We start from the raw sequence: 22,584 nt of genomic DNA, 5'->3' as shown, positions 1-22,584 counted from the left end.
GAATCGGCGTACGTAGAGTAGCGTTCGTGCGTATATTTACTACAAGGGAAATACAGGAGAAGAGGGGAACCGCCCCCTCTCAACCCGAGCCCCTTTTCACGCGGCGCGATCGAAACACAACGGTTCTAGTGGCCGTCGCATTTGGGCGCAGTCATTTCATTATAATGGAGTTAAAAGGACAAGTAGCTTTAATCACCGGTGCAGCCGCCGGTATTGGTCTCTCCTATTCGGAAGAACTCCTTAAGAATGGTGCTAAGGTCAGTGAACTTTAATTTAATTGCCAAAATTTAACGTTTGAAATGTTACTGTTTAAGGTTTGTTAATTGTTAATTTTTGGAAATCACAAATATATTTAACCTCGTGTAAAATTTGAATATAAGTAAAGCGTTTTACGGCGGCACCTAAAATTGTTATTGATTTGTCCGCTTAGGGCAGAATTTTCCTTAAGAAGGATTCGCTTATAATATTTACTATATATAAATTTATATAAACTTTATTATACGTAGAATCTGCTTTTATTGAAGGCAGCCCAAAATCGCATTAAATTCGATAAATCTGACAAAGTTTCATCCTTAAACGTCGCCGAGATGAAACAAAGATTTGTCCAATCCTCATCCAAGCTGATTGTATTATATACATACGTTTTAACAGAAAATTTAAATATTTTATAACTAGACCGTCCGAACATATAATAAGGACTTACTATAAAAAATAACCTAATTTGATCAAATCTTAATGAGACAATCAATAACGAGAAAGATTATGATTGTTTGTTAAAGCATTTCCATATGTACAAAACCAATTTGTTTGTAGTTATTTATAATACGGAATATTATAAATAAATTTAAAAACATCACCCATTGAGCTATTAATGAGAGATTCGAATTCAACATGAAAACATTTCACGCGGTGGTGCGACAACCTTTGGTACCAGATTGACACAAATATATATAAATCTGGTCATCGACACATTACAGGTTTCCCTGTGCGATATTGATTCTGAAATCGGGGAGCAAATTGCTGATGAGCTGGGTGTAAAATATGGACGAAAAAACGTATTATTTTGCCAATGTGATGTTACTGATTATCCACAATATGAAGGTAATGTTAGGGATATCAAATACATGGAATGAGTCAACCGTTTTCCGCCCAACTTTTGATTTTCACAATTTATTGTAAATAAAAACAATGACAATTTAAATTAAGTTTTCACGACCTTTGTGGTTTATTCTAAGCCCACGAGGTTCGAGTTTGACTAAAATAATTGCTTTTAGTTGCATGAAGTTTTGATTACAGTGTATAGTTTAACCAGACATTTTCTGTTTTAATAGAAGCCTTCGAGATGACAATAAAAGTATTCAATCGATTGGATATAGTAATAAATAATGCTGGGGTGATGAACGATAGATTTTGGGAGCTGGAAGTTGATGTCAACCTGGTATGTAATAATAGAACAGGTACACAATAATACAAAGTTATTCGTAATTGCTTAATTACAAAGGACAAAACTAAGAATTGAAAGATCGTTTGACTCTGCAAGCGTATTGCAAGTATCCTTTGGCTTTGAGTATCTATAGGCGGCGGTATCCTTTAACATCCGGTGGGCCTCTTGCCCTTGCATTTTGCGCCCTGTTCTATAAATAAATACGACTTAAATATATCATATAACACCCATTCATAAGTTAGGTTAGGTTAGAACCTTAAGGGTAAAGTATACTTTACGCCATTATTTCAAAAGGCATTAAGTGAGATTAAAGAACCACATAGCATATTATATACGTGACTAAATTGATATTAACTTGTCTTTGAAATTTTTTGCATTAAAACCAATCAATACGTTTTATATATAAATTCTTATAGTACGAGGTAAAAGCTCATGCTTATACATAAATACTTATACATTTCTATAGGGACTGCGATAAATCACGTCTTAAGCGGGAAGCATATATAATCGTATCAATGGTTTTAATCAAACACTTTTCAGAACGGCGTTATCCGAGGTACGCTGCTAGCATACCGTTATATGGGCAAAGACCGTGGCGGGCAGGGTGGAACCATAGTGAATACAGCCTCCACTGCCTTTGCCAAACCACAAGTGTCTACCCCCATCTATACGGCTACGAATTACGCAGTTGTCGGGCTGACTAGGGCCTATGGGGTATGTATTAAATGCAGATTCATATCTGCTTCAAATATTTTAAATAAAAACTGTTGATTAAGAAACAGTGGGAAAACGCGCAAGTGTAGTCGTACAAGTTATGGCATGTTAAAATTCAAAATCTTTACTTAAAACTGGTATAAAGTTAAAACTATTTCCAGAAAAAAAAACCAAAATACACACAGTACACTTATGAACATCAATAAAGAAATTCATATTAAATGTTTCTAATGTTACATTTACTGCCAGTTGTCAAATCTAGGGCGTATAACGGAAGAGAAGAACTGGCAATAAACTCTCCGCTGCTTTTTTTAATAGCCAACTATGTTTTACAATATGTTTGTATTACACCATGTTCCACATGACTTCTTTAAGTAATTAACAATAATAAAAAACAAAGATTTGTTCTCTATCAGCAGTAGGCATGATGAAATAGAAGCACTCACTTATATTCGCGTGGGAAGAACACGCAAATACATAGTCGAAATAACTAACATCATCGCATACACGAATGCAAGTCCGACCACACCACCACAAGTAGCAGCCGTTCACAAGTATGACGCATGGCCAGCTATCGGCCCCCTCGCCTTATTTAGGGAGAGGAACAACCCGACGCATGGACGCCGCTATTTTTCATTTATCTTATACGTTTTTATGTTAAGTAGAATTTGTGTTAAACCTGCAAAATAAAATATATATTCCGATTTGTTTGTATGCCTGGGTTTGATTATTTGAATCTAACCGCATTCATTTTATTGACTACTGAAATGACAGGTTATTTTCACGTTAGTAATAGTTTTGTCTCTTCACTTCAGGATCAATACCACGTCAACCTTACAGGAGTTAGGAGTATAGTGTTGTGTCCGGGATTAACGGACACAGGACTAATTAAGGACATCCGTAAGCAGTTGATGTCTTCTGAATATGAGGCTGCGTGGCAGAGAGATAATGCTAACTCAAAAACTCAGAGGTGAGACAGAATTGCAAATAATTTAATGTGCAAAAATTAGCTAATTACACATATATATATTTTACGCAAATAGCTAATTTTACAATTATTTATATAATATACCTGTGGTTGTCTGGAAGAGATCGCTCGAAAGCGATAAGGCTGCCAGTTGCACTCCTTTTGATTTAATTATGTTTAAAAAAAATATATTGTAAAAAATAAACCATAATCTGTTTGTATAAGATAACATTCATCTGCCAATGTTTTCGTTTTCAATTAGCAGCGTTAGCAATTCGTCACGATGTTTTTTTTTCACCGTATATAGAGATAAAGTCTATTTGTGCACAACTTCTGACGAGCCAAGAGGTCCCAAAGCCTGTGCTGGCTTTGGGCTTTACCGTGTATTATTATTTATTACCTGTATTATTTATTTCAGCTCTGAACACGTCGCAAGATCTTTGATTGAAATCCTTTTGAAAGCTCAAAGTGGATCAGTATGGGTTGTGGAGAACGGTCAGCCGGTGCGCGAGTGGCGTGCTTAAACTCTTTTCTACTTCTTGTCTTATACACTTTTGATACGTTTATGAATATTTACTGAACGTCCTTAGATAAATAATTTTGGACTAAGTTTTTATGTAGTTCAAGAGAATATTTTTGTGAATCATCCGTATATTTGTCGCTAAATTACCATTAACAAAACTTATATTAGGTTCTTAAACATGCATCCATAAAACTTTCTTCTCATAAAATCTCTAATTTACAAAAGTTCTTGACAAATTAGCTTTTTTTTTTAGTTTCAATCATTGGTAAGGCTCAAAGTATAAGTACGCTTCTACATTTTCTCAAGTATGGTTACATGGTTGTGTAAACATTTTGTTTCCGATTAGTATATATTTTTAATTAGGTATAAACAGCTTAATTATTAAGTATTATTAGCTTTAAATTGTTTTGTATTGTTGCTAATGCGTTTTAAAATGATTAAGATCTCTAAAATATTGTACCAAAGTTCAGCAATGATGGTTTGGGTAATAGTAACAGACCAACATGTTGAGATTGATTGTCAACAATATTGATCATCTCAATTTTGGCTGCGGTTTTTGGGGATAAATTATTAGTATTATATAAAAACTATTTTGTATTTATTAAACATATGTACACCAATATACTATCGGCAAAATCAAGCATCTATAATATACATGTAGCATTTTAACAAAAACATCTTGAAATCAATTTATTAGGAAGATCTTAGTGCATGAGACAAATGTTTTGTTTAATGCATTCCATAGGAATACACTTTCCAAAGGAAAGAGTACACAAAACATAATTTTTGAGAATTGAACCCCTATCTGGTTAAATAAACGTGAACTCTACACTATGGTTAATTAAAATAACAGCTGTATTTAGGAAATGTCGTGTTTGCTGATAGCGAAAGCTTTAAGTTTTGGTTTGCAATAAAAGAATTGTTTAAATACGAAGATGTTTTAATAAAAATAACCAGTTAAGATTTAGAAATGTATATTTTTTAATACAATCCAGGTACACCAGCTTTTAATTTTTAAAAAAGGTTAACAAGTCCCTCATAACAAATGAAAAAAAAAAGAAATGAGGAAGCAGTCCTTTAAGAAACATACTGCGATACACTGGATAAAAGCTCCGACTCCTGTGACTCAACTACAACATTAACAAATACTTAAAGAGAATTCCAGTGTTTGGTCACAGGGCGCAGCCCACCGTTTTTTCACTGTCAAAAATTATCCAAATCTGTCCAGCAGAGTCGGGGCTGCGACTGCCTTCGAAAAGGAAAATGTGCGACAACAGAAAAATATCTATTAATAGGCACAATTTTATCTGACAAGCTATGAAAATATATGATTCGATTGGGCTCACTATTCCACAAAGGCGCATGAATTACTAATATAGAATTCGGATCCGTATTTCCAATCACAAATTCTCAATTCCAAAACATATCTATCTACTCTAACGGAAATTAAAGGAATCCCCCCTAAAAAATATCCGACAACCCATCGACTGCGCTCGCCCACTCACGCGCATTTGTGAAACGGCTACATAAATAAACTATAATCTATGAGTGATTTGTCAGCCTCAATGATCACATTTATACATTTTAAGCCTATAGTGACATTTAAGGCCTACAACAAGAAATCTTGGAAAATATCACAAGCATTTGAGACCGCACTCAAAATATTAACAATCTAATCGCCGAGTCAGTCTATAGTCATTTCCGTCCGTCGAGTCGAGAAGATTACCGGGCACCGTTCGAGACATTGAGCGATCTGATGAAACGATTCCCTCCAGTCTCTCGAAAACCGACTTAATACGTTGAGTGCTCGTCTCGTTTGATCAAGTTTTCTTGCCAGCGGCATCTCGGCGCGGGCCGTGGGCCCGAACGCGCGTATCTTGGACGAATTAATTTCGTTCGCGGGAGTCTCGTAACACCTTCCAAATATAGGATACAACACTGTCACTCCAAAGCAATGTCCGCCACAAATCTCTAATCGAACCAATACATTCCCGTGAGTGAGTCCATTTAGACATATTTCTATAAACATAATACACTTTTCCACTAGTTATAAGTCCTCGCGATAATAAATTAAGATTCGGGTTCCGGTGACACTTCCGCCTCTCCTACTTGGCTGAAACAAATGAAAATACATTATTAAATATTAAAAAAATCGCATTTGTTTATATGAAATTGTTGGTTAAATTTGTAAAGATATTTTTTATTTTTAGAGTAATTGATTGAAACCGGTATATTTAACATATGATATGACAACTTATAGGTATTTCTTGAATTGTGAGACCATTTGGTCCATCTTTCGAGAATATAGTGAAATAAATTTTCTCAAGAAAAGAAAGCTCACTTCGGTATCAATATTTTTGTGCTTTGGAATTCGAAGTCTCCCGTGTGTCGTTTCATAAATAGGTACTATACTATTGTGAGTGTTACCGGTAGCAGCGGGTTGCGGGGCGGATGGCGCAGGCGTGTTGTTCGGGCGTTGTTGGCGGTTGTTGTGATTGTTGTGAGCGTTGTGGTTGTTGTGATTGTTGTGGGGGTGCATGTTGTTCGGTCGGCCGCGACCGCCACGCATCGGCCGCCAGCTCGGGAAGTACATCCTGGAATAACACACGACAATGAATATATGACAAAATACGATTTGTAGCATTCATTATTAATTTTCCGACATTGACAGTGCAGACATCGCTTATCTTAAAATAACACATACTTTTTGTGTAATTAATGATGAAAGAAACATGAACAATAAATATGAGTTAAAAATAAAATATATAGGATAAGGTATTTACTATTTTTCGATGGAAACAATTATTATGATTAGAGATTCAAGACTCACGGATGCTGGTTGTGCATATTGTGCATGTTGTGAGGGTTGTGTGGGTTGTGGGGGTTGTGCCTCCAGGCAGGTCGACCGCGCCAAGCCCCGCGACGAGCGGACGCTACGCCGAACGTCTCCGAGTTCAGCTTACGCTCCGTCCGCCAGTCTGTTCGCTGGCTGCGGCCCTTTTGCCTGCACAGGGTTTGTAAAGATATCACTTCAAAAGAAATCAGAAAGAAACAAATAATGCAAATCAAATCTCATCATCTCAATGTTTTAAAAACTAAAATATGATATATTTATATATATTATGATATATAAATCTACTATCAAACAGGCTATTTCGTGCAAAGCATATCTAATTATTAAGAATTTAGCTTAGTTAAAATGCAGTAATTGCAAGAACAAGACAAACACTGACCTCTCGACGGCCTCACAAGAGATGTTATCAAAGAAGCTTTTCTTCTTGTCGTAGCCGGTGAAGTCATCCTCGACATCTGGCTCTCCAGCTCCTGTCTCGTTGCCCGAGTCATCCTTCTTGTCTGGCTCACCCTGTTCAACATCAGGCTTCCAATAGATCGTTAATTAGTTATCCAAACAAAAATTATAAAATTCCATTTAAGTAAAATAACTAAACCACTGACTACTGAATTGTCTCTTTTTGTTATATTTAAATTGAGCTGTATTTCTGTCAGTCTTTACGTAAATAAAAAAATAAATTTATAGGGTGGCAATTCAAACTTTGGAGTCTTGAGATAGAGCCTTAAGTAATAAAGTTTTTATTAAAGAAGTATGAAGTCTAAATATGCAACAATACTGAACATAGTGAAGCTACTGAATAATATTTACCTCCACTTTAGTTTCTCCATCGGCAATCTTGACCTTGGCCAGTTGGGTCCTTAGTTCCTCAAACTCTGTGTTGGCCTGCTCAAAGTCATAGTCGTTGTCGAACTTCAGAGTGTTCTTGTTGCGAGGCACGAATCCACCACGACCGCGACCGCGGGATCTGCCTCTCCAACCACCTCTGTTGTAGTTCATACCTGGATCGATTACTGTTATTTAGCACCTCACAATTAGAAAATGAAAAGTGAAGAAATTATACTTTTAGCGGGAATTCATATATATTAGTCATTTACAAGTATTAAAAAAATAGTTTAAAACTTAGCTTCTATGTTTAAAAGAAAATAGAATTTCTCTAAAATAATGTTATTATTAATAAAGTTATTTAAAACAACTAAATTATTTAATGTTATTCATTACCAGCTCCTTTCTATAGAAAATTAAAAGTACTTTGTATAGGAGTAAGTTAGTTCTAAGCTTGATTTATTAGATACATTAATATCTAAATATTTTCTCTCATTTGAAGCACATACATATTTTTAATGCAATTAATAATTACCTTTTAGTTGACAATAGTTTAGTGACAATAAGCGATAATATTTAAGCTCAAATCATCAAGTCCCTCAATCAAATGTATGTGCCTTACTTTCAACAAGCTCACCAGGTTGGTGGTGATTATGGTGCGGCTGAGATTGTGGTTGATTCTGCATCTGCTGCTGGGACGGCGGCTGCGACTGGGACCCGCTCGATTGTCGCTGGCGACTGCGGGAGCTCTGACGACGCACCGGTTTTGATGCGTTAGCGCCACGACGAGAATCACGCTGCCCGGACCCACTCGCTCCAGCCTGCTGATTATCATCTGGTTTAGTTTCTAAGCATGACATTATCGATATGAAAAGCTTTTCCAAATACAAATAAAATTCATTGCCTAAAATCGTGATCAAAATTCGTAAGATATTAATAAGATTAGTTACGAAACTGTTTTCTACTTTACCTGTGTACCCTGATCTGCAGTTGGGCTCTTCCTGTGACCGACAGCTGCAGGTGTTCCGGAACGTGAAGCACTTTGTTGGGAACCTCCACCAATCAAATCTAGCATGGAACCTAAACAAGATTAAAATAAAATTATTTATATTTACCAAGAGTTAAAAATTATTAAATTTACTTGATACTAATATATTTATACATCTTTAAAGCTTGCCGAAATATTTACTGTTACAAGTTTGACCACTCCAAATAAAGTTTACTTGTTTTGAATACAACTACAAAATAGCAGGAAAGGTACATGTAGATTAATAATACAAAAGAGACTAAGACTGAGTTAAAAATGAAGCCATATTTAATGAATAAAAGCATGGAACAATATAATGATAGACTCAAGTACAAAAATACAAGAGCTAATATAAAAATGTGCCTCAAGCAGTAGACCAAGGAATGTTCAGTATATTGCGATTTTTTGGGTTAGTAAATATAAGCATTCAATAACTATTTTCAGCCAATTACAAAGGGTTGTTACATGCTTTGGTAGTAAAGAATTAAAAAGGCTTATGTTATATGTTGGAAATACAAATAATAATAAGGAATGTTTAAGACTCTGGTAAGGTTTTTGGGTTATGGGTTCAGAAAATGAAGATCAAAATACATTAAAAGCTAAGCTTTTGGTACTACATACTACATAGCAAAAGCAATATATACATAGTTACTAACATAATAGAATATATTTATGGTATATGATAAAAATGTTTAGTAAATAAGTTACTGGCAGGCATTTTATTACAAAATTTACCAAAAATGCATGACACATACCATTGTCTAAAATACAAAAAATAATATTGTTCATTATATACATAAAATACTAATTTCTTCATTGTACAAAACACTTGCCAATAAGAAAAATCGCAAGATAGCACATGAGAAAGCAGTCCTACTTATGATTTAAAAACCTTGGTCTTTCACTTGGTGCTGGACAACTCCAGATCCTATTGGAGCTTTAACAGGCTGCTGGGGGGCTAATTCCACTGAAGTCTGAGGGGACAACTCACTCGTCTTGTTGAGTTGTGTGTGCATACTGCCCGGAAAACCTCCCATAGGATGATATTGTGGGTACTGGCCCTGACCCACGACTGGATGACTGTATTGTCCCACAAACTGTGCTTGGTTGCCACTCCCGATGGATGGTGGTACAGACATCTGCACAATGGCAGGGTCGTTTGGCAAGGAGGACACATTGTTTAGAACACGAATATCCTTGATGTCAGAACCTCTGAATAAGATGTAGTCATAGACTTGGCTTTGAGGAGCTACCGGAAATTGAGTCTCCCTATCCTCAGTACCAAATGATCGCACTGAAAAAGTAAAAAATTAATATTTAGATATTATCATAACAATGGAAAGTAATTATTATTTTTGTCATATATAATAATAGTTATCCTTTAGAGAAAAATAAAGTATTTTACAAAGGTATTTAAACTAGATATTTTGTGACAGTTTATTCAATGAACTGGGAATTATTCAAAAGAAGGTAGACAGGTCAATGAACTTTTGCTGAATCTTATTTTGCGTGTTTTACTTGATACCTTTTATTCAATACGAAAAAAATTACGACTATTAATTTTACAACAAATAGAAAGTTTACACTTCGGTTCATACTAAATAAAGCAAATTAAATACAGGACTTTCGCCTATCACAAGATATAAATAATTATTGACGTATATAATGTTGTGATATCTCGTACCGCTTTAGAGTATTTCACAAGAGGAGACTTGTTTATAGCTATTCATCGTTATCAACGTCATCAAAATGCAATACGCTTACAACGACTATACAAACAAAAGTTTGTCAGGAAGGTAGTAGAAAAACAACGTGGTTATCGGGCAAAACTTAATGGAACAACATCCATTCTTATATAAGTACAAAGAAATCTGTTAGTTTATTGTGATTTTAAGTACATAACAACTTTACGAACAAGAAATAAAAAGAAAAGGACAGAACTGTTCTGAAAAGATTATGTTTAGGCCAGTTAGATCACGTTAATACAAAATATAAGTTTAAACACCGTATTAATTACCGTATACATTGACAGAAAACAGAATAAAACAAAGTTTTAGCATCCATTTGTCAACTTACCGCTAGCCAAAGCAATGGTGCATTCTTGAGGATCAACGGTGAACAGTCGACCTTCATAGCGGATATCGGCTTTAGATATTAGGCTTATCTTGGAGCCTAATTCAGGCATTCCCGAACTCATAGTGACACTTTTTAAAAAGACTCTGGATGATTAAGATTTTTATCGATTTCGTCGACCGTAAACCCAACAGCCACCAAAGAAAATGATCACAAAATGACTGACGGGAAGTTGGCAACAAGCGTCAAACAAAGACAATAGATTGTGTTCATGACGTTTAGAAACAGCTGTGTGGACAGATAAAAATTTTAATTTCATTTATTTAAAACTTATGGTAGTTTTAATTCAATACATTTATTTTAAATAAATAAAGGCATATACATTAATATTACTATTGACTCATACATAATCGCTTTTGCGAATTCGCTTCGCTCTGCGAACACATAAAAATGTCGTTTATTTCCGAGTTAATATTTAGCACGTTCAATGCCTTTGCTAAAGGGGCCTGGTGCTGCAAATTCATTTTGACAAGGTCTTACAAGACCTTAATGTTATCCGACTTTAACAATCAATTGATATAAATAAAATGTGATCTTGCAGAACTTGTACTTGAACTTGAACTACCATCCGGACTGCCGAGCACTTTGGATCGAGGTAAACGAGCGTCTCTCGTACTCATGTACGCTCGGGCACTCGTGAACTATTCGCAGTTGCTGTTGCCATTGCCGCCTCGATATCTATCTGTGCCGGTTCCTGTTTGTAAGCTTAGTAGAAGTACTCTGCAAATTTAGGTGCACATTCAGCCTGGATCTCTTGCCAGAGTGGTTACACAAGTCGAGACTTTCCGCGAATCCGACAAAAATACCAGCGATCGCATTCAGCCAAGGTATGCTGCCACCACCCCTACGCTTCCTGGATCTCGACGTGCCGTGGAAGACGCCATTCATCTATTTAGGGGTCACCATTGACCAGCACCTTTCCATGCGGAACCACGTCACCAGAGCAGCAGGGAGAGCCAAGGGTGCGGTAAATTCGCTCCGTCCACAAAGTTACAAAGGAGTGCAAACCGTACAACGCCACCATAGCGCGAGACCTGCATATGGAGTCCATCGACGAGTTCGTCGCATGGCTCGCGAAGGGAATGTTCGATTAAGCGGACGCCTCTCAACATCCCCATCTCCAAAATATATCACCGTGGTACTCCAGGCCATCAACAAGAGGGCAGCAACCGCTGCTTAGACCGCTGGTCACCTCGCTGGGCCTCCCGGGGCTCTCACCCGGCGGAGTTTGACTTATGACACTAGGGCTAAGTTGAGATAACTCCTTGGCTACCCACCACCGGAATGACTCCGGGCAAGACCCCAAAATAGGCTGCGCGCAGCGAATAGAGCCCATGTCTCCTCGCGCGCTGCAGCCCTGACTTAGGCCTATAGAAAACCCGTTTCCGTACCACCCTGCATGGGTTTATGTTCGCATCAGCAGGATGCGACCATACACACCAGCCGAACGGCGCATACAACCCGAACGGGCCAAAGTTCACCCCTGTCGAGGGAGTGTTCAACAATAGTGACAACTTCAAATAAAGAGTTTTATTTAAAACATCTCCATACATAACGATACAGACAAAACAACTACGAAAATTCGCAATATGGGTTTTGTACTTATAATCTGTGAAGTGAGTAGTGTGTGTAGTTTATGTGATCTGTGCCAAAGTAGATTTTTGAAATGCCTATTACCGTTGAGTTTAATTTTGTAAATATAAAAGCTTTACGGTAAAATTTACTTAAAATTTTAATATTATTGCAGTACGTTTCTAAGGTGTGTCCGGTTTTTCATATCAAATGTAAAATTGAAGTAAAATGGTGCTTCAAAACATTATAACGTCGACCCCACTAAACACCAGGAAAAGCCTTGGCGGGAGTTTAATTAGGCGACGAAGTCTTAATCCTCATAGTAGAATTAGTGATGTCCGTTATCAGGTTAGCCGTTTTTTACAAAGAACTTAGGCGTTAACGATCGTGAATACGTAAGCGCAAGTTCTTATACAGTCTCCTTTCAGGAAAGCAATGATGATGACGCGGAAAGGTCGTCTTTGGTGGCTTCAGAGAAAGCAGTGGCACCATCTACTCCTCAAGGATCACCTAGAAGGACTAGAGAAACTATGACATCATCCCCTATGAAAGAACATTTTCAAGGCTGTCTCAAATTATATGCAGAGAATGTATGAAGTGTTGAATAAGTATTTTCAAATCTCTAATAATAAAATTCAGCATATTTATTGATCACATAGCACAGCCGCAAGAAATTACTCCTTTTCTTTCCTTACATTTATAGTTTTAATTTCAGAAAATCAATAAAGACAATGCATGGAATCTTCAATTGATTGATTTTATGACAACTATGTTGCACCGGCATGATTCAAGGATGGATAACTTTCAAACAGCTTCCACATTGGTTGATGCATCTTCCAGAATTTACTCATTCAGAGTGGATGCTGTCCACTATGATGCTTTGAAAGTAGCTGGAGGCTTAAGTAAAGCGGCACAGGTAGGCTCCGAACATTAAAATTGGTTTGCAAGTTTAACTGTATTTATGTTTAATTTGATTGAAATGATCAACATGATTGAAGCACATTGTTCATGGTATAATTATAACTTTCTGGAACAAAGAGATAATCAGCCTTTAATATAGCCTCACTTAGTAATTTGGGGTTAAATGATATAATCATAACATTTGACATAAAAAAAATCTAAATAATATTTATTTTAGAGAATTTATACAAAAAATATAGTCTCATTTATCCTTTTCCATTATTAATTGAATCTTTTCTAATATTTTACCTGATTGGAAACTGAATTTGTAATTTACCCTCGTCCCTATGCCTAACAGTTTGATATATTATTACTTCAAAATTTAAACAGTATGTATGTATGTATGCCCTTGCAATCAATAGTAAATGATTTTAGATATTCTTTGACAGAACAACTTCAGAAAAATGGGCCCTTACTAATGTCATATTAATAGATAGTAATTGTTATAAGTAGAATTTATAATAAGTTTCCAAATACTTATTTTTTAGAGTAAGCGAGGTAAGAAAGATGACATGGAAACGCAAGAGGAGGGCATGGAAGATGGAAATGCAGCTGCACCTAAGAAAAAGAAGAAAAAATCTAAAGGTGTTATTGTGGCCAACCCTGAAATGTTAAATGGAGATTTCGAGGCAAATGATTGTGTTGGTGAGTTTAAACCTCTGTGTAAATTATCATATCATATTATAACTTATAAATGCAACTGAATTATATTATATATAAAAGATTGAACCGTTGCATTAAATTTAGAGGCCGTTCCCCACACTAATTACAGTTCAATCTTCTAAATAATTAGTTGAAATAGAATAAGAGGCTAAATGATAACTGAAATAAATATGGCCAAAATTCCTCATCATTAAGTCTACCCATTTCTGTATACAAATAGGCAATCAACAGTCACAGAACACCAATTTCTTAAATCATTGAACAATCATTCAATACATTCTATGTACATAATAAAAGTAATCTATTTACAGACCATTACTTACAGTCTACTATTTAAAGTCATGTCATTTTTATTAGCAATGAAATATTTTCCAAAGTATACTCATGCTAAGTATTAAAACTGTCAAAAACATTTCTAACATGATATGTTAGAACACAAATTTCTAGATAACATTTTATAATATGTAATTTAATTTAATTAAAATGTATACTTCACAAATAAGTCTTTGTTAGTCTCACCAGTTAAGGAAATTATTTCATGAAACAAGAGATAGTCTCATCATCATCCATAAACATTTCATACACTTATAATTATATTAAAAACTATATTTATTCATGTTATATTTAGATCCATTCTTCGAAAGATTGGCGGCTACTAGTGGTGATGTGACATCCTCAAATAGAGCATTCAATGCAACTTTACCTGTTCATGATCGCACGCTGGCGTTGATGTTGAGGTTGGTATGTTTTATTTAAGGGCTTTGTCTTATTTTCATATAAATATTAAATATCGCGCCTATCTGTGGCATATATGTACTTGTTACTTAGTATATTTTATGTTTTCTTTATATGCTTTGTGTGCGTTATAGCAATTACAAAGTGTATTGAAATTTCGTCCTTTAGTCCCTTTATATATATATATAAAGTTATTTATCATCAATATCCAAATGTTATTTTTTTGTTACAGAACGGATTTACCATTTTTAAAATCTGATAAAGAAAACATTCCCAGTAATGTGAACTGGAACGAGAAATATAGAATACCCAAGAAGTTACTCCCACCCTGGAGAAAGGAGGATCATATTTGCGAACCGTTCGCCGGATTTTCTATGAATAATTGGGATCCAGATACCGAAGATACGTGAGTGTTATTTTCGCTAGTGAAGGGATCTACTCCCCTATATGTCTATTTCTGAAATATTGGTCGGAACTAAAACCGAATAATACTAATTAAAATAATTTAAAAGTATATTAGTTTTTACTTTATTCAAACTACTGAACCAATATTGATGGAATATTACATTCAAATACCAAAATGAAGTTTAACGTTTCTTTTTATGATAAAGTTAACTAGAAATCCTCAGTAGGTCGAAAAAAAAACCATTTCCTTCCGCTGAACCCCTAAATACATGGTATCTCGTTTTTTTTAGATTTCGTTACTTGAACAAAATCTTATTTCGATTTTTAATTAATTGACTAGAGATTCAATTAACTCTCTGATTTAACTACTTTACTGCGATATATATACTGATCAAAACAAGTTTATAAGTGATTTTGTTGTAAAGTATTATTATAAAATTAATTTTCTAATTATAGCGAAACTCGGGTTAATAACTGGGTGGAAGACAATAGGTTGAACCTATCCCAACAAGCGCTGGCAATTGATGTTAATGCAGAGGTGGAGCCCATACCGATGGATGAACCGAATAACGATCTGTTAGGTGAGTGGCCTATACATATGCTCTAATAAAAAAAATCCTGACAACAACCTTTTGAAGATGCCTCAGATTTCTGTCGTCTCTTTTATTCGAATAGATAAGTAGGTGATCAGCCATCAGTGTCTGACATACGCCGTGACTTTTTCAGTCTAATTCCTTCCAGTATTTAATACGTAGACAGAAATTACAATCGAATTTAGTTAAATTAAGATATTGAACGACGTTCAGTTTCGCTGTCATTTGGAAGGGAAGGCTAAATTAGCCTCCAAAAAGCTTGGTGTACTCGGCAAGGCGAGTTCTTCACCCCGGGCCCCCCCTTGTAACTCTATAAAGTGAAAATTCGGCCCAGCATGGAGTACTGCTCTCACCTATGAGCAGGAGCTTCCCAGTACCAGCTCCTTCCGCTTGAAGGTATCCATCGAGGGTCGAATCATCAACGACGAGTCACTTTCCGAGCGGCTTGATACGTTGGCGTTTTTTTAAATAATAATAATAATAATTTATTGCAAGAATATGGTACAATAGTAAGTTCGCATATTCTGCCACATACAACGGCGTGCAAATTTGTCTTTAAAGGAGTTTTACATTATGAGTCATATGAATTGGTAAATTCTTATATTATACGTATCGTACATATCATATTATACGTTATTCAATTTATATCAACTACAGTGTCTCACGCAAATAATCATTTATTGAATACATTTTTTCTAAAAGTGATACACCAAGTCAATTTTTAGACTCTAGTCGGAAGATCTTTTAATTATTTTGGTAAATTATTGTAAATCTTAATTGCCGTACAAAAGGTGTTTTTCCTAAACAGTTCCAGATTGATTTTTGGCACAGCCAATTTGTCCCCATGTCTACTTCTTACTTCGAATTCTACATTCGACTTAAAAATAAGTATGTTTCTGTGCACGATTAAGGACATTTCTTAAATATAAATACAGGGAAATTTTGGGCTTCCTAAATAAAGATACGCAACTCTCAAGACAGTTTGCTCCACAAATTGCTCTAATACATTTCTTTTGAGCCTTAAAATCCCTATCTACGTTGCGTAGAGATGTTGGGTCTCTCTGTATCTTTTACCGCATTTACCATGGAGAGTGTTCAGAGGAGTTGTTGAGCTGCAGTTAGCAGCTGACTTTCATTATCGGACGTCGAGGCAGAATACGAAATTTCATCAGTACACCTCGTCCGTCGTTCGACAACTGAGCGTTTTCTAAGGCATTTTTTGCCACGCACCTACTATGTGGAACCAGCTGCCCGCTGAAGTATTTTCGAACCCTTACGACTAGGGTCCTTCAAGAAAAGAGCGTACCAATTTTAATAGGCCGGCAACGCACTCGCGAGACCTCTGGCATTTTAGTGTTGAGCTCATGGTCGGCGGTATCACACAAAATCACGTGAACTGTTTGCTCCCTGTTTTATTAAAAAAATTACATATTACTATATCAATTTTTTTTATTTAAAAAATAATATTTACTCGCAATAAATATAATAATTCATTTAGCTTGTCCTGGTATTATAGAGAATTTAATATTATTACATAATATGTGGGGTTTGTATTTGTTATATATGTTTAAAAAATACTGTAGGAATTGCCTTTTTCAGTAAAGTCCACGCAGTTGGTTCGAGGAAGGGACCTGTTTTCAGGATTTTTTTTCTTCAATAATATACCCTATTGATGTAATTGAAAGTATATTTATTAATATAATAATAAATTAAATTAACTATAATTATAGTTCGTGAAAGGGTATAAATTCTTAATTATTAAGAAAATATGTTTAAAGATTTGTGTTACTATCTAAATATGTTATAAACAGAGGACGAGCCCCTCGGCGGCCTCGAGAGCGAAGAGGAAGCGGATGTAGCTGTTGCAGCGTGTGTCGCGCGACTTCCGCCGACGAGTGTCGCGCGTCTCACGGATATGAGGCCAACGTTGCCTCACCACTCCAGGCTGGAGTACTCCTACTGTGCCATACGGACGGCCTGGGCTGGGCCATCGCATTGGAGGCTGAAGACCAATAGAGGTATACTGGTTTTTAACCAACTTCAAGAAAGAAGGCTATCGGATTGCGTGATATTGGCCAAAAAAAGACGTAAAATATGGTAATATGGTATATTTTAATATAGTGAACAGCGCAAGTTGCATAAAAATTAGTTCAGTAGTTTTAGAGATATGAGTACCCGTGTATTTCTGCAGGAGATATTTGTTGTATGGGTACATAATGTTCTTCGGTGTTTAAGTCAAGTTAATTAAAAAAAAAACTATTTTATTTTTATATTTATTATATATATACTTTTATAAGTCCAGTCAGTAAGTATTATCTTTTTATTTGGAAGCTCTAAAGGTCACTTCAACTTGGGGTACTTCATGAAAAGAGCATACCAATTTTAAATAGGCCGGAAACCTCCTTGCTATGTTTGGTGTATTCGTTGTCGCTTTATCCTTTAATTAACATATATATCTGAGGAAAAAGCTACGATTTAAAAAAAACTCCTTTACAGAAGACGATTTGTATATGTTTATAAATAAAATTAAAATCAAAATCTACAGCATCAAAACCGGACCGCACCCACTCAATAGCCGCTCGGGTTACGGTGGAAAACAAGAAGGCGCGGACAAAACGACAGCTCGACTTCATGGGAGCGGGTCTCGCGTTCGATTCCACTGAGAAACCGGCCGAGGAATATGAACCGGCTCAACCTGCGAAGATAGCCATCAGCAGGAAGACATTAGCGACTGGGCATACGTGGAACGAAGCCAATTTTAAGACTCCTGTAGATCGGTGAGTGGATCTCGCGTGTTGAGCCCCGTCTATATAAGGCATTTACAGTGTAAACTCTATATAACGATGGTGGTATTAGAGAGGTCATTTTATGGTGTTATAGAGATTTGGCGTTAAATGGAGGATTTTTATAGTAAGACATCACGTGTACTTATTTTTTCGTCAAACGCGTGATTTCTAAACCGAAAAGCAGCTTGTAGTGTAACCGTGACTGGCCGTTGCCAGGCAACGAACGATTCCTTTAATATTATTTTTATGTCAGTCAAAAACAATCTGAAACCTTTCTGTCTAGAAATTTTTACTATGTTTTTATCATGAAAATAATTTGAAGTCATACACACTAACTTAATAATTTATTTAATTGTCTTAGTAAAACAAAGCAACTGTATTTTCTTGATACTAGTATATACTATATGATAGACAATACAGTTCTAGTCTTCAAAAAATCTGCCACAAAGTTAGAAACAACAGTTATGATATCTTTCAAATATATTATTATACTATTGCAAGAATATTGTACAAAAAGGTTGTACAATAGTCAGTTCGCATATTCTGCCACACGCAATGGCGCGCAAATTTGTCTTTAAAGGAGTTTTACATTTTATATTATGACTCATATGAAGTCAATTTTTCATATCAAATGTTATTAAACTTATATCAGCTACAGTGTCTCACGCAAATAATCATTTATTGAATACATTTTTTCTAAAAGTAATACACCAAGTCAATTTTTAGACTCTAGTCGGAAGATCTTTTAATTATTTTGGTAAATTATTGTTAATCTTAATTGCCGTACAAAAGGTGTTTTTCCTAAACAGTTCCAGATTGATTTTTGGCACAGCCAATTTCTCCCCATGTCTACTTCTTACTTTGACTTAAAAATATGTATGTTTCTGTGTAGGAATAAAGACATTTCTCAAATATAAATACAGGGAAGAGATAAAATTTTGAGCTTCTTAAATAAAGGTACGCAACTATCAATGCAGTTTGCTCCACAAATTGCTCTAACCACTTTTGTTACTATAAAGCAATTAGATTCGATTCGATAATTAAAACTTTGCCAGTGTAATGAATAATGCAAGGAATAAAAAAAATACATTTCAGTTAAATTTTTATTATATGTTAATAGATTCTATAATTATAGTTATCTATTGCACCAAGAAATTACAGAAAATAAACAATGTCAGTCTGACATTTGAAAATGGCGACGGTAGTAGCAATTTTGCAAAAGTATGGGGCACTGAATGAATAATAAAACTCCAATGTTGGTTTCTTCTTACCTTTAAAAATATGAAAACGACATAAATATCGAAATTCACTAAAAAGTGGAAGAAGAATTAACAATTATTCCTACATGAATATGCAAAAAATAATATTTTGTGCTCCTATAGCTAACATATATTATATATATATCTCTTCTACTAAGAAATATGGCAAAAAAGGAACACAGATTATAAAAAAAGGGTTAAAAATTAATTAATAAATACCTAAATGTTTTATCCCTTTATTAATTAAATTAATTAATTAAAGGATAAAACATTTAAAAATCTGAACAAATACAATGAAAATAGACAAAAAGGCTTTTTCCGCCGTAAGGCTCCATCCCATTCGCCCGGATGTGGCTGCGACCCATTGTTCGATTGGATTGTAAGCATAAAAAATTGTGGTCTCTAGTCCACAGAATCAAAATAACCTAATGCATTTCACAGAATATAAAGATTATTAATATTTCAGAGGCCTCGACGAGACCCACTTCCTGAAGCTGTGCCTCCGTAGGAACGTGATGCTGTTAAACAAGCGTCACGTGGAGCAAAGCAAAGCGCAGGAGCCCCTCACGGTGGAGCAACGCGATTATGACTACGACAACGAGAACGACGCCTCGTACTGCACTCAGGCTGTGCCCGTAAGATATTAGAATTGCTGTTTACGTACAATTTTTATATATTTAATTTGTTTAATTAATAACTTCACGTATTAGTTGTATTAAGTATGATAATTTAAGATGTGATAGTATGATGCGTAGTAAAATGTAATTTCATAATGAAATTTTACAACTCGAGTTGCCTGAAAGAGGTCGCTTGAAAGCGACGAGACCACCCGTTGCCTTAAAAAAATTACGTGTTAGCATTGTACTGGTTTTGTAACGCAATGAAGTATTAAACAAATAAATACTTCTATTAAAAATTACAGAATATCGGAGTGCTGTATATTTTTAATAGAAGTATTTATTTGTTTGTAAGGTGTAGTTTGTAAAGGTGGTGGTGGGGAAAGACAAAAAGTAACACAGCTGTAGAGAAAGTTGTATTATCTGTATTTATTTCCCCGGAGTTGATATTTCGATCCGGTTAAAAAGTGTTTTCAATGTGTAAAAGCTATGTTAACAAATGACAATACTGTTACACATGTAACTTTTTATTCATAAGAACATCGATCGATCTGATTTATTCCTTATAATTAACTAAACTACTTGTCTGTCTCTTATCTTATCATAGCGAAACACAATTTGATGGAAAGAAGAAAGAGACGAAAGACTAATGTATTTAAATAATTTTTAAATGTTCGAAAAGTTATTGCATATTCAGGTTCATAAAATATTATTATTTTCAGGAAACCAATGAATGGGGAAACGAAGATGGCTTAGCGGCGGGCAGTCCTCACGCGCAGGCTCCCTTCGAGGACAATGGGGAACTTGGGGAAATGCTCGAACCACCCATGAAGGTATTGCATAAATGTTTTATATTATCTTATATTATTAGGTATATTATAAGTGTTCTTGAAAACGTCTTTTAATAAAAGTTTAACTTGTATGTTTGTCCACAAATTGTCTGTCTATGATAACTGTGATTTCTGTTAAATTTCAGATACCAAAAATCTTCATACCCTACGCAATGAGAGCGAAAAAAGTCGACATGAAACAATTAAAACACTGTACGTGGAAAATGCTGACGCATCAAACGCCGACCGGCGAAAAGGAAGATGTCTCCGAAACTACCTTCTTCTCCCTATATTCGAAACTACCCGCAAAATTATCAAACAATATGCGCGAATCTCTCAGCGTACCGCTTGCATTATTATCAGTACTACATTTGGCGAATGAAAAGGGACTAGTGTTAGAAAAAAGTGACGACAACAAAGACTTTAACATCCTTGGCTTAATACCGGAAAAATAATTTGAGGATAGCGTTTTGCTGTTTTTATTTCTGTTGACAGGTTAAATATCCAGAAATAATCTGGTAATTTCCTTTCTATTCGGTATTGTCTTTGGTTTACTCGAGTACTACACTTTAATAAAGTATTGTTTGTCGGATATAAACGCGAATTAAGTTTTCAAAGTTGCGTGTATATCCGTTTAAGAAATTACATACAATCCATCGACTCGTACCATGAATATGCTATACGCGTATGTCCGATACGTAAACAAACACACTACTTATACTCACTAGAATTTAATATTAGTATAGATTAAGATTAAAACAATATACAACGTTATCCTTTTCTATACAAAAATAATAAACAAATTCATGGTATGTGTTGTGGGTAGTCCTTAAAACAATCCGTGTGTTACCGTCTTTTTTCTCAAAATGTATAAAGCTGAGATTAGATTAGAGCCGTTAGATCAGAAGTTAGTTTTTATTGATTAAAAGTTTTGTAATTGCTGTATTTTTTTTAGTTTAATGTACCAGGTGTAGTACTTTTCATATTTTTAAGTGGTTCACAAATATTGTAAATATTTTTCGTATGTTTGTGTATTGTTTGACACAATTTTTGTCAGATTATAATTTCTATTTAAATCGTTGTTTTATTTTACTATTTTGAAATAACCTAAAATGAACTCTGGCGAAAAATAGGACGCGACAGTTTGTGCAACTGTCATATTATAGAGGCTATTAAAACATGAGTGTAGTTTAAAAATAAGATTACACAAGTGTTTTAATACCTAATTATATGCAGTTGCATACACTATTTAAACTCATGGCTATAGGTAGCATTCAATTCATTAAATAAAATGCAATATAAAAAAACAAATAATTTATTATAATAATTATTCAGATTTTGAATATAGCAATTATGAAACTGAACTGAATAACAGACTGGGTGGCGTTATACAAGCTAGTCGTTGTCGGAGTTGACAATGGAACGTTTATATTAATTTCATTTTTATTATTTTCTACGGAATTGAGTATCGAACTGGATACTAAGATTTTGTTAGTTATAGAATCGTCTATGTAGCCTTCTGCAGCTGTTGTTGACTTCCACCCTCCGTGACGCTTTAGTGCTGTTATGTCTCCGCCAGCATGGATAAGTAAGGTCGCAGAAGCAGTATCCCGTGCAACATTCCAAATTTGTTAATACCAACTCTTTGTTAGGTGCATTTCCCAGAAATGTAATTCAAAA

At 35.1% G+C, this 22,584-nt stretch overlaps 3 protein-coding genes across 8 annotated transcripts; 2 read left to right on the top strand and 1 right to left on the bottom strand.

Moving 5' to 3' along the window:
• Positions 1-126: 126 nt before the first annotated feature.
• On the top strand, positions 127-4,572 carry LOC123714792 (15-hydroxyprostaglandin dehydrogenase [NAD(+)]-like). Its single transcript, XM_045669269.1, has 6 exons — positions 127-257; positions 978-1,101; positions 1,332-1,438; positions 1,985-2,158; positions 2,974-3,128; positions 3,544-4,572. The coding sequence occupies exons 1-6, from the start codon at positions 165-167 to the stop codon at positions 3,647-3,649; spliced, it is 759 nt and encodes a 252-aa protein (XP_045525225.1). The 5' UTR covers positions 127-164; the 3' UTR covers positions 3,650-4,572.
• Positions 4,573-4,638: 66 nt separating this feature from the next.
• Positions 4,639-10,665, bottom strand: LOC123714791 (protein LSM14 homolog B). Of its 6 annotated transcripts, none has more exons than XM_045669266.1 (9): positions 10,428-10,665; positions 9,244-9,645; positions 8,295-8,404; positions 7,947-8,148; positions 7,310-7,500; positions 6,882-7,012; positions 6,479-6,652; positions 6,076-6,242; positions 4,639-5,761 (listed from the first exon to the last, which is right to left on the bottom strand). In XM_045669266.1, the coding sequence occupies exons 1-9, from the start codon at positions 10,546-10,548 to the stop codon at positions 5,754-5,756; spliced, it is 1,506 nt and encodes a 501-aa protein (XP_045525222.1). In that variant the 5' UTR covers positions 10,549-10,665; the 3' UTR covers positions 4,639-5,753. The 6 variants fall into 6 exon arrangements, with proteins under 6 accessions (XP_045525222.1, XP_045525219.1, XP_045525221.1 ...); XM_045669263.1 differs by having other exon boundaries at positions 4,640-5,761; positions 6,882-7,027; positions 10,428-10,664; XM_045669265.1 differs by having other exon boundaries at positions 4,640-5,761; positions 6,882-7,027; positions 7,962-8,148; positions 10,428-10,664.
• A 1,477-nt stretch (positions 10,666-12,142) lies between these two features.
• Positions 12,143-21,880, top strand: LOC123715641 (condensin complex subunit 2). The gene is made up of 12 exons (XM_045670839.1): positions 12,143-12,404; positions 12,485-12,646; positions 12,772-12,972; positions 13,505-13,661; positions 14,308-14,416; positions 14,647-14,820; positions 15,276-15,400; positions 17,224-17,430; positions 17,958-18,189; positions 19,924-20,092; positions 20,797-20,907; positions 21,051-21,880. The coding sequence occupies exons 1-12, from the start codon at positions 12,285-12,287 to the stop codon at positions 21,357-21,359; spliced, it is 2,076 nt and encodes a 691-aa protein (XP_045526795.1). The 5' UTR covers positions 12,143-12,284; the 3' UTR covers positions 21,360-21,880.
• Positions 21,881-22,584: the final 704 nt, after the last annotated feature.

This window comes from Pieris brassicae, chromosome 10 (assembly GCF_905147105.1).
Source record: "Pieris brassicae chromosome 10, ilPieBrab1.1, whole genome shotgun sequence".
Classification (NCBI taxonomy): domain Eukaryota; kingdom Metazoa; phylum Arthropoda; class Insecta; order Lepidoptera; family Pieridae; genus Pieris; species Pieris brassicae.
This window is presented reverse-complemented; position numbering and strand designations above follow the sequence as displayed.